The sequence below is a fragment of the Chelon labrosus genome, assembly GCF_963514085.1.
Source record: "Chelon labrosus genome assembly, chromosome: 1".
Lineage (NCBI taxonomy): Eukaryota > Metazoa > Chordata > Actinopteri > Mugiliformes > Mugilidae > Chelon > Chelon labrosus.
Window position 1 is genome coordinate 17,521,824 of NC_140337.1, and position 12,942 is coordinate 17,534,765.

The 12,942-nt window shown below is 38.1% G+C and overlaps 1 protein-coding gene across 1 annotated transcript; it reads right to left on the reverse strand.

Moving 5' to 3' along the window:
• Positions 1–2,036: 2,036 nt before the first annotated feature.
• Positions 2,037–3,546, reverse strand: LOC311487302 (uncharacterized protein). Its single transcript, XM_084543524.1, has 3 exons — positions 2,908–3,546; positions 2,668–2,721; positions 2,037–2,582 (listed from the first exon to the last, which is right to left on the reverse strand). The coding sequence occupies exons 1-3, from the start codon at positions 3,034–3,036 to the stop codon at positions 2,307–2,309; spliced, it is 459 nt and encodes a 152-aa protein (XP_084399650.1). The 5' UTR covers positions 3,037–3,546; the 3' UTR covers positions 2,037–2,306.
• Positions 3,547–12,942: the final 9,396 nt, after the last annotated feature.

Below are 12,942 nucleotides of genomic sequence, written 5' to 3' on the forward strand. Positions count from 1 at the left end.
ATGCATAATGGTGGAATATCCAACACCTGTCTGTGAAACAGTTGAATTATCTGTTCAGTCATTTTTGAAAATAGTTAAGTAGATTAGCTTGTAGTAGATTTGTAGACTGAGCATTATAAACATGGGGTTTACAAAATCAACCTATCAACCGTCCATTAATGTAAAGATCTTAATAATTTGAAGCAAAACAACAAACAAGGGTACACACGAAGTTCACATATTCCCCCTTTTCACATAAAGTTTTTGTATGTGTTTTATTTGTTAAAATTAGGTTGTTGGAAATTGTTGGTAATTTCATGACATACCACCTCTACTATTTTCGCAAAAACTATTAGTGTTAGTCCCTCAATCTTGGCCTCAGTTAGACACATTCCAAAACTAAGGTTGTGCACATCTAATAGTACTGTGTTGTGTTTTAGCAGTGGCCAAATCCCACTGCACTTGGTTCAAAGGCCTTAAGGATGGGAGTCAATGAGGCACCTGCAAAGGTGGACTGGACACATTGTCATGTGAGTTCTGTTCAATCACTGGTAAATGTTCCACATCGTACCAAGGTAGCACTGCATTTTGTGGATATACTACAAAAAAGAAAGAACATATATAGTATGTTACAAGTACAAATGAAAGTTACTATGAATAGGTCAATTTTTGCCACAGTTTATCATTAAAGGAACCGTATGTAAGAAATGTATTTCAATTAATCATGAAATGGCCCTGATATGTCACTAGACATGAAGAAATCATGTTCATTTCAAATACTTATATCACTGACAACAGTGGTCCGGCCAGGATATTGTCATTTAAAAGTGAAAGTTGCAGCCCTCAACTGATGTTGATGTTGTCATGTTGTGTTTTGGCCTGAGGCGCCACCCTCCAGCTATCTACTAATCACGAAGTCAGTAGAGTTTCGTCATCCGGGTTGCCAGCTCTGCTCTAGTTACCACAGCTGCAGCTACGAACGTGTCGGATAAAACATGTATAATGTTACTAAACCTAAAAGACCTCGTTATGAATCCGAAATACGTCGTGACAAAGTCCGAAATAAAACAAGGATTTGTATAGGAGATGCCTTTGAAAGATGGAGATGGCTGAAACTTTTGGATGCTATATTCTACCATGTTTTTTGGTATAGGCTAAAAGCCCCGTGCTTCCGTACATATAGACAGTGGATTTTCCATGGTCGCCTGTGCTAAATGCATTCATAAAAAGCTTTATATCGCACCACTAGCAGGGTATGAAAACAATCTATGTTCCGACTGAAATGTGGTATTACAGTACATCTTTACGAAATATTTGGCTAATCGCCATTAGTAAATTTTTGCGATACATAATTACTTTGCAAAACATCTCTCATGAAGCATAAACTTTATTAACAGAAAAAAAAAACTTACTGTGTAGGACTCGTCACTTGCCATTGGAAGCTCCTTGTAGCACCCTACGTTCCTGCTGGATCCTGCAGCTTAGCTGGCAACCTCGAGTCAGGGGGGAGGGGGAGGGGATACACCGTTCTACAGTATTTTGAAAGTGATTGCAGTACCAGTTTTGGCCAGTTTTGGCCACAATCCTACATATGGTTCCTTTAAGAAAGTTAAGAATTCAACAGAGAGAGGTTTCTCTTCTCTCTTTTCTTTTCTGTCTCTACCCCGCCGGCCTTAGGCAGATGGGTCTGTCCATATGAGGTGGGTTCTGCTCAAGGTTTCTTTCTGTTAAAAGGGAGTTTTTCCTTGCCACCATTGCCTTAAGACTTGCTCTGGGGGTTTCAGGCTGGGTTTTGTCAAGCATCTTGAGACAATTTGTATTTTTATTGATGCTATATAAATAAAATTGAAATTGAATTGAACAAGCCCAGTACGTAATCAGATGGCCTTGCCTCAACAGAGACTGAGATGTAACAGAGATGTACGAAAGAAGTCTGAAGTCGGAAGGAAATAAAGTAGCATTTAACAGTATTTCAGACATAAGAATTTATTTGCTTGGCGTACATCGTCTGAATGGGTGACTGGTTGATGAGTACATTTTTCTTTTGCAGTGAGTAAGAATGCACAGGTTCATTAAAAAAATAATCAAATGCGGCTTTTTTTTATAACATTTACAATTTGTGATGAATTGTTTCCTCAGATCGTTGGCTTTAAGTCACTTATTTCAGTGGTACATAAATTCTTATTTTGAGCAAACTACTGACAACAGAAGTTAAATGATTTACAAATATCCATCAGGACCGTCTGATAAAAACCGAAGCTACACAGTAGAGAGAGAGGAGCTTTACAGATACAACAGATATAAAACCAGAGACATAGACAAACGTGTTACAGTTCAGCTTGATGCTCCTCTACAGACGTTATCCTCTCCTTCATTCCTCTCAGTTTCTCTTCATTGTCCTTGATTAATGCAGCTTCTTCCTTGTGCATTTTAGTGATGAAAGCCTTACTTGATTCAATGATGCCCTCGATGTCTTCAATGAACTCCAGCAGTGGTGGCATATCAAGCATAGCAATGAATGCCATTTTTCTAGCAGTGTCCATCGCGTTTTTCAAGTCATCCATTAACTCTGAGAAGAAGTCTTTGTTTAGCATGTGGTGGGCCTGGAGGAGAAATAAAACGAAATGAATACATATAGAGTATTCTTCCACTATAAATTGACTCTCCCAGCTAAACTGACCCACTCACCTTCTTTGTTGCTACTTCTTCCTCGAGGGTCTGAAGGTTGCGTTTGAGCTGTTGCTGAAACACGTGAGAAAATACATATATAAAAAAGAATGCATTTGGAGCACAGTGTTATTACAGCTGGTGAAACATAGTACAACAAAGTCAACTTAAAAACAACAACAACAACCTTAAATTCTAATCTAACCATATTTGTTTACCATTTGCAGATGTACAAATGTAGATCTAGAAACAACAATGTACCAGTGTGTCCATGTCTATCAGTGAACGTGCAACGTGAACCAGACTGAGCAGAGACAAGATCAGGAGGAGGCCTTTGGAGGTCCTGACTCTAGCCAGTCCTCTGCTGCTGGTTAAGACTGCTGCTGCCATCACAGCTGTAACTACAACACTGACAGAAAATTAACCAAACCAAACAGAAACTTTCTTAAAGACCTGTTAAAGTGGTAATGTAATATTTAAATGTGTTCAAGTACAACTACGTTATTGTTCCGTGTTCGTGATCTTACCTGCTGGGTGAAAGGAAGGACAGCTGCCGTGCAGATGGCGGATGAAAATGTGAAAACATGACACATGACCAATGTTTTATACACTCCTGTTGTTAGCTCATGTTACAGATCACGTGTGTGAGTTTTCCCTTTCACTTTTGTTTTCACGTAAAAAGCTCCTCTTTACAGGTTATGTAACAGGAATCATGAATATAATAATATATATTTATAATCCAGAGCTTCTTTCTCTCCAGTCACCACTGGTAAGATCAAGTAGAGTAGCAGCCATGCCAGACACATGAGGATACTTCACATATTTATCCCACAGTGGGAAAAATGCAGTTCAATGCAAAGGTGCATGTTCAGGACATTGGTTCAGACAACAGCCAGACCTCTACTTCTGCCCGAGGCTGCTGCCATCACTGTTATCAGCATCAAGCTAAAATACAGGATGAATAAATATTTAAACAGGAAGCCAGGTGGTGTATATCCAGTGTTTCCTATGAAACCATATGAGAATTATTGGAAGAGTTGAGAGATGAGTGAAAAGAATTATGATAAAGGACAACAGACGGATAACGGTTAGATACACAGGTGAAAACAGTCCTGCACTTCATGGCTGTTTTAATGATCAGTCACAGTGAAACATTGTAAGAAAGGTGGTAATTCAAACTGCAAGATCATTCCCATTTGAATTCAGTTCAAATCACTTTATTTGTCCCCAAGGGGCAACTTAAAAGTGCTTCTTAAATGTCCTCTTCTCTGTGTCCCGCAGCCTGGACAGCGAAGTCAGCGTCCTGAAAGAAGCCACTCAAACTCAGGAAACAGAATACAGGAGGGGGTCCTGTAAAATCCTGTGAGCTGATTTCACAGTCTGCTGTGGAGGATGTAGTTTGTGGTGCTGTTAAACTGGACTAAATTTAAACACTGAAGCACTGCTGTTACTTAGAGTAGTTTACACACTGGGGTAATAATTACAGAACGATGGGTCTTCCAGTTTATGGTGATATATATTTTAACTGTGGTAAACGTGAAACCTTGTGGATATCTTAGTGGCAATGGTGAAGGTGTTGAAGGAAGCTCTTAGCAGGATGGTGAGTTTGACATATGGGCACTAATACCACCCTCTGCAAGGCTGGATTATCAACATTATCAAGGCCTGCAACAGACTCTCACTGTACCTGGACTGGTGACCCAGGTACAGTCTGTTGCAAAGCTAATACAGATAGACAGACAACCATTCACACTCACACCTACGGCCAATTTAGATTCACAGATTAACCTAACGAGCATGTCTTTGGACAGTTAAACCTGGAGAGAACCCACACAGAAAACACGCAAACTCCACACAGAAAGGCCGATGGATTCGAACCCAGAACCTTCTTGCTGTGAGGTATCAGTGCTAACCACCACACCATTTTCATTCTACCTCACTTCAATGGAAAAAAAAAAAAAGATTTTGTGGTGCAGTAATATTTATTAGGTTAACTGTCACAATTTTTATTTTGTAATTGTAAGTATCAGTGAGAACTTGAATTATTCAAGTAAAACTATACATGTCATGCAAGTAATGCAATAAACAAACTGTGGGAAGAGTAAGTTTTACTATGTATTTTCACATAATATTCAAAGGTTTCATAGTCATTGCACATAAACGTAGAAATATTAAGTAAGTTTTATTAAGTGTTGCGTATTTTGAATCGACTTTCAACTTTAATAGAGGCATGAGCGGCTACATCATTTTGGAGGTAAGTCATTCAGGCTTGTTCCTGCATATATAATGGAGTTAAAATCACTTATCACTGTAGCTTAATGTTACTATGATCACTAAACGCACTGTCTCTGTGGACTTGGGTCGTACACCCCAGGGGTAAGTCCCCACCATCGTTTTTATTAATTATCTTAATTATATACAAAACGAGTGGTTTATTTTGAGTTTATGAAATGTATAGTTCCCAAACGGTTGAGCACGTTCTTTTAATGTAAAGTTGACGGTGGTTTTCTTTCTTTATTTATATAATGTGGCCAGTGCAACATGTGTTGCTAGCTAACCAGCTAACCTCTTTTTATTTTGCACTTGCAGTGAGACGTATGTGTGTGTGTGTGTGTGTGTGTGTGTGTGTAAACCGGGACTGACTGTGTGATTAATCCTTTGCTAGATGCTGGATGTATGAAAGAATTTTTTTGGATCAGAGCGACCTTTTAAAATCTTTTGACATCATATTATCAAAAATACATTGGTTTTACAGTGATACAGTTTATTTTGGTTACATGATTCTGTAATTTTAATGTAGTATTTTGTCTTTGCGTTTTTGTCCTCAAGCCCAAAGCAACAACTTTCCGCAGTTGACACAGTGAAGTCCAGCAGCAGCTACAGCAAGCTGTGTCACAAGCAAAACCATCTGGTTATTTAGGTAAAAAAAAAAAAAAAATGAAAGATTAAAGTTCACTTTTACAGTGATATGAAAATCTAGTTCAGATGAGGTTTGATTTCTTTCTTTCTGTATTTTCCATATTAAAAAAAAGATGAAATGGTCGAGCTACGGGGCACTTGGATTACTTCAGACGAGCAGTATGGAGACATTTGATTGATTATTGATGTATTTTTGGACGTTTGAAGCTAAGATACCGCTCAAAAAAACAAGGGGAAAAAACGCCTCTCAAACTCACAGAAGAACACGGATGTTAACAAAACTTCTTGGAAAATGTTTTATTGAAAAAAATAAATTTTCACTCGAAAAATAAAGGTGTTTTTAAATTAAACAGTTGCCTCATTTTTTTAAAGTCATTGTTTCAATAAACAAAAACATTAGGAACAAATTTAGGCAATTTAAACTGCAGAAAAATTATGTAAAATGTTGTGTAAATGTTACTTAAACATAGTCCTTAAATAAAAGTTCGAAAAGGTGATTAAAAATTACCTTGAAAAGCCATTGATTTAAGGTGAAATTTTTCAGTTTGAAGTAAAACTTACAAAGAAGGAGAGAGTAAAATTCAATGAGCATATTAATAATCATCAGTAAATTACTTGACTTTTGCTCGGAAAAGAAACTTATATTTGCAAGTTACTTGATGATCGCTCTTCTATCGCTCTTTACTTGCAAGTTTTAAGTGTAAAACCTTTCCTAGGTTTTTCCAAGTAAATATCATACAAATATCAACAAATATGTTTTTCAGTGCTCCCTCTTTTCTACTCAACTGACTGTGAGTTTCACACTGTGGTGTTAACCATTCAGATGTTGCCACACCACAGTCTCAATCAGCACATCATATGATTGCTGTCAAACTTTAAATACAGTGCCTATGAAAAGAATCCACTTCCTTGGTTGTGTTCCCATTGTGTTGCTTTTAGAAATGAAATCGCGGTCAATATGATTTGACTAGCTTGGCTGCTGTTGAAGTTAAAAATTGATGCAACCCTTGTCGAAACCCAATGGGGTCCATGTTGAGTTCAGACCACCAGAATCTCCAGTATCAAGTATTTTCTTATGCGTCGTGGCTTTGAATATTTTCTGTGACCCTGTTTTTATTTTATAAAGTGTCTTTATCACCACTTCCTTGGTGTTTTCTCCACTTAGTTTGATTAGTTTCTTCAGGTGTGCTCCATCCTCATTAGTGTCACCTGTGTCTAGTTAACCCCTCTGCCCGTGTGTGTATTTATAGGCCTGCCTTTGTCTTTGTTCTCTGTTGGGTTGTTTTGCTGTTCAGTTCCTCATGTGCTTGTCTTAATTTTCAGCTGTTTTTGGAGTTGTGTGTGTGTTTTTTTTGTTTGAACACACTATATTTGACCCTGAAGGACTGCAGACCAGTAGTCAGTGAAGGTCAGGGGGTACAGGTATGACCCAGGTCCAAGGCTCAGAACTGGCGCATGTTAACGCTACTGTAAAAAAACTTGACCTGTACTGGGAAAGAAGTTTTGTGCTTTGTATGTAGCCCATCAGCAGATGAGTTAAACGCATCTAAAGACCAGTGTTCTCATTTTTCAATGTCAAATGGAAATTTCCACCACAAGGGTTTTGACACTTGAGCAGAAACATGCTGTATGTCCACTGATGCATTTGCTGAAATGAGTGATGTTGACACACTTGGCCGCTAGGGGTCACTAAAAGATAAGATGTAAACACCACAAAAGACTAAACTGGGCTTCCTTTTTCTTTCATGTTTACACTTTTCATCTATGTTTTATAATTGCTTAGAGAGAAAATCTACCTAGATAATACTGTTTTCCATAATTTTCAAATATGGCAGAAGCATATTATTTACCTCCCAATGTCCCATAAAGTGTCTAAACAGAGTTTTTGACTGTGATATCATGAACACTAGATTCATTACATGATGGAGTGATGCAGACATACTGCAGACGGTGTTCATGTAGCATCATACTCATAATATGGCACAATGATGAATCGCGTCAGGACTTTTTATTTTTATCTTTATTTTATAACTGCAATATATGTGTCCATTTTAGAGGAATAAAGAGATATAAATAACATATTATTAAAAGCAACAAATCTTATATACAGAATACAGGTTATATGGATTGCTGCAACTTTTAGATGAACTGTGACTGACTGAAGGGAGGAACAAGTTGCATTATTAAGCTGCATATTATTAAAACCCTGATCAAAAACCACAAGACGACATACTGATAAAAACATTTACAGAAACAAATCTAAATCTAAAAAAGTTCCAGTAAGTTAAGTCTAACAGCCATGTCTAAATCTAGTGTACTGGTCCAGACTATTATCTTTTTTATATACATAAGATGATAGAGCACTAAATTTCAAATCAGTTATATTCCTCATTTTACCTTACAACAAAAAAGGCATGTGTATGAGTGAGAGGCAAAGTCAAACATTGAAGAAAATCCTCTAAGGCACAGGATCAAGTTTAAAGTTAATCAGGGCATCGATGAAAATGTGCACAGAATTTAAAATTAAACGAACGTATTGGGATGTCAACAGAAATCATAGTAATAATAATAATACAAACAGCTATACTTCGGTCGCTCCTCTAGATCTGAGAGTCATCCTTTCCATTTCCTTCACTCTGCCCATCCTTTGGTTAAGGCTTGCAGACTCAGTTTTATACCAGAACTTTGTTCTAGCTTTTTTTACAAGCGATCGACAGGATTTTACATAGATACCAGCCTTTTTTAATAATCACATTCTCGTTTAGGACACAGAAATAAAGGACCATCACATTGTCAGGAATTGTGTATCCCAGAGTCATACATACATTAATCCTAAAAGTTCGAATTTTTGGGCATAACCAAAAGTGTTTCCACACTGCCTCCAGCACTGTTCTTGGACAGAAATATATTTTAATGTTGCACGCGTATGGATACATGATTATTGTCCCGGCAAACTTTATGTTACTCATGGTATTTTATACAGTGTTAATGAGAACGTAAACAGCATAATATGACAGATCAGCAGAGACACACATGGAAAATAAAGATGTTAAAGTTCAATGAAATTCCTCATTTCTTACAGTTCCCTTTGGAACTTCAGGCTTTCTGCATGATGCATTTTCATCTTCCTGTGGAAGTAAACCCTCATTTTCTCAACTACATCGTCCAAGATATTTATCAGTTCTTCTCCCAGTGGAGATTCACCAGCCATCAATTTCACTATTTGCAGTTTAGGTTGAAGTTGCTCATAGGCTTCATCAACTAGTGTTGAGTGCGATGTAATGTCATAGTTGTCTGCCTGGTGGAGGAAAAATAAATCTTTTAGCACACATTCAATTTACTGAATGAAAGGTATTATCCTGTTTAAACCATAGTTGACTGCCAAGTAACAACAAGCAAAAGACCATAAATATCCATTAGTTTAGTTAACTCTACAACTGTAACTGTGGTAACATCTGCCTGCTACGTATGTGTGAAAGTTCTCAGTCATCCAGGTCACGGTATATCCAGAAAACAAGCTGAAACAAGGGCAACTGGACTTGAAGGGTTTCTTGAAGATGTTTCATCCAAGTAGCTTCTTCAGTTCTAAGAGGCTGTTACCCTGAAAATGGCATGACTAGGGTCTAGTCAACAACCAGCTGTTTTCCCAAGAGCCAATGGATCTCTTTGTTTCTGTAATGACCTATCGCTGGGCGTTCAAGTACCGTAAATTCCGGACTATAAGCCGCTACTTTTGTCACTTGCTTTGGACCCTGCGGCTTATACAACGGCGGATGGATTTTTACAGCTAACGGTCACCAGGGGCGCACTATCATGTCATAGACGATGACACGAGGATTAAGAACTGACTTTTCTGGTATAGTAGGCTGGTTATTTTGATACAGTAAACGGCCGTGTTACTGCACCTTTACTGCTGTGTTGGCTGTTTTCGAAAAAGATGCTGGTTATTTAGTTGAGCAGCCGGGTTACTGCACTTTTGCTGCCGTGTTACAGGCAAGCACTTTTACAAACAAATTAAATATAGCCATTTAACGTTATTGCCTCGTCAAGCGTTGTTTTTTGTTATACTGCACTAGGTAGGCCACTATGACTGCAGGAAGTGCGCTAGGAGCGCACCGTTGTATTATTTGTGTAGGCTACTGCATGAATGCTGTTTGTAATGTCAAAGATGTGAAAGTTTGATCGATTGATTTTTTGTTTGATTGATCGAAAGATTTATGTTTGTCAAATGTAAATAAATGGGACGCTTTGCGTTTCCAAACAGTCATTTCTGTCCCGACAATCCCCTCCGTGGTAGAAGAAAACACCAGCGGTTTATAGTCGGGTGCGGCTTATAGTCGGGTGAGGCTTATATATGGAACAATCTATAGTTTCCCCAAAATTTAGCTGGTGCGGCTTATATTCAGGTGCGCCTTATAGTCCGGAAAATACGGTAATTATCGGGACAAGCACCCTGCGAATGGTAGCATGAGTGGACATCAAGGAAACTTGTAGATTACAGGAACCACTTTCATTTGAACCTAAGGTGCAGCTAAGCTAAGACCCAACTTGGGACAGGTTCACTTCACCATTGATGCTCTTATGTCAGAAGCTGAACACATGCTCAAAAAAAACTGGCATCACACCTACCGAAGGTAATTCTGGAGGAAGTTTCCAGGTTTCACAGATCTCACAAAACACCAGAGGTATAGAATAGAAGAAATGGAAATGTCTTCCTTTACAAACCAAGGATATCAAGTCACACCAAACAGAAGAACTGACTGATAGAGCAAACAGGATGACAGGACCACACATGGCTGGGTGATGAAACTGTCAGATAGGGAGCTCACTCAAACTAAAAATATGTCTTAGCCAGGGGACTGAACTTTCACCCTAACACCAGAACAAATTCAGAGTCTGTCATCAGGAGCAACAATGGTACCAATGCAGACAGCCTAAGGCTGAAGTATGAAACTTGAATTACCCACCTTCTGTTCTCTTGCATGTGTCGCTGCTCTCTGGAGGTTTTCTCTGAATATTTTCTGAAACTTTTCCAGAAATATCATTGTGAGAATGAGACTTACTCTTGCGTATATACCTTTAAACAACCGTAAATAAAGAGAATTCCAACACTTGATGAGCTCACGGTGACTTGCAGCGGTTTTAAATCAAACAAATGTGTTTTCATTCATTTACCAGCTGGTCCTTGGTGTTGAGCGAATCTGACAGAACAAGTAATTCTGACAGAGTTTCAGTCCGACGCTGGTTTTCTGCCTGATGGAGAATAAAACTTTTAGCACACAATAAATTTACTATTAGAGCATGATGTATACTTCCTAGTTGCATTTTTAGTTTTGTGGGTGTCAAATGCAGTTCTTTGTTCATACTTAAATATTTATTTTTTGTTACTGTCCATACACAAACATGCATTCATTCATTAATCTTCTGTAACCGCTTATTCCTGTTAAGGGTCTGCTGGAACCTCTCATCGGGTGAGAGACGGGGTACACCCTGGACAGGTTGCCAGTCTATCTCAGGGCTAACACAGAGAAACAGACAATCATTCACACTCACACCTACGGGCAATATAGAATCACCAATTAACCGAATGAGCATGTCTTTGAATGGTGGGAGGAAGCCGGAGTACCTGGAGAGAACCCACGCAGACACGGGGAGAACATGCAAACTCCACACAGAAAGGCCCAGTCAATAATTATCTGACCCACCTTCATTTCTTTTAGCTGTTCATCTACTGTCCTTATGAAAAACTTGAACTTGATCTGAAATTTAAAGATGAATGTGGATATAAGCGTTTATGAGCCCATGGAGAATTGCCGCATGTGTGTAAATGTTTTACATTAAAAATAAAATATTAAATAAAAATGTATTTACAATTTGGTCATGGGTTAACACTGAACTTGAGACGTGAACCAGACTAAGCAGAGAGAAGATGAGGAGGAGGCCTTTGGAGGTTCTGACTCTAGCCTGTCCTCTCCTGCTGGGTAAGACTGCTGCTGCCATCACAGCTGAAAAGGTTAAAACGCTGTTTGAACTTAAAAATTAAAAAAACATTATGGCTGATGAAGAATTCAGCAGAAATACTTTTACAGTTATCAGTGTATAGTTTACCAGTGTACAGTGTAAACTGCATTGTATCTTACCTGTGTGGTGTGCGGGAGTCGAGCTGCTGGTGTGGAGGTGGGGAATGAAAATATGAACAGACGACACACAATACATGTTTTATACTCTCCTGACGTCACGTCGCTCGGAGTTACAGATCACGTGTGTGAGCTTTTCTTTCGCTTTCACTTCCAAAGGAATAATACCTATTTACAGGAACACGATAACACCTGTCAGTGCTGTGAGATTAAACATGACAAGACAAGTCTATCAGGAGCCCTAACCGGTCTTTCAAGTTGAGAATACTATATGTTTAACCCTCCAACCACCTAAAAGACAAAGGTCAAAAGACGCAATAAAAGGGGCTAGTTAGGTATTATGGGAATGAACAAGATGAAGGAACACATGTTTTCCTTACATCATTAATAATAATCAGCTTTACTTGTTTTCATCTGCTGACTCTGACCTAATGATTTAGTTATTTAATAAAGCTATTGAGTTGGATGTTAAAAAAACAATTACTACAGTAGATGCAATGTCTGAAAACCTTACATGCAGGGCAGGTTGGTACTGTATCTACCTGACTGTGATGAGACTCTTTATTTTAACTCTCTTTTCTTTTCAGTTACGCTTTACATAAATATTCCAGTAAATTACAAACGTGAAAAAGAAACTCATGGAAGAATCACAGAAAACGTGTTTGAGTCTTCTAATTAGTGATGATAACTTAGTACTAATGGAGAGGTTGACTTGTATTGTTGTATGACAGCTGTCTCAATACAAGATTAAAAGCTTTGAAGCAGCACCTTTGATTTTAAGAAGCCTCCAGGCCTTTTCATGTCAACCATGTGTGACTGTAATAGTTTCATCATCTAACAATCAGACTCAACGGTGCATATTCCTACACTGCCATGAACCAAGTGAAAAGCTGTCTGGGTTGCTCTTATGATATTCCCTGTTGTTAAGCTTCTAAATAAAATACAAATATTTGAATGAAACACCACACAACAAAACTTGAAATGTAAAGACGCTTATATTCAAAACATAAAATAGAATGAAGTAGAAAAATAAAGTAAATCAGAGACAATGGCTGCGTTGGGACTTCAGCTTTATTAACATCACACCACTGTCTTTAGTCACAGCAAAAGTAAAAACAATCGTTTCAAATTCAAAATCTTAACACAAACTAAAATTATGTTTATTTCAAATAAGTTGCATTGATTGTAACATGATTTGTGTGTCATCGCACATTAAATGGAGAAGAACAACACAGTTTAA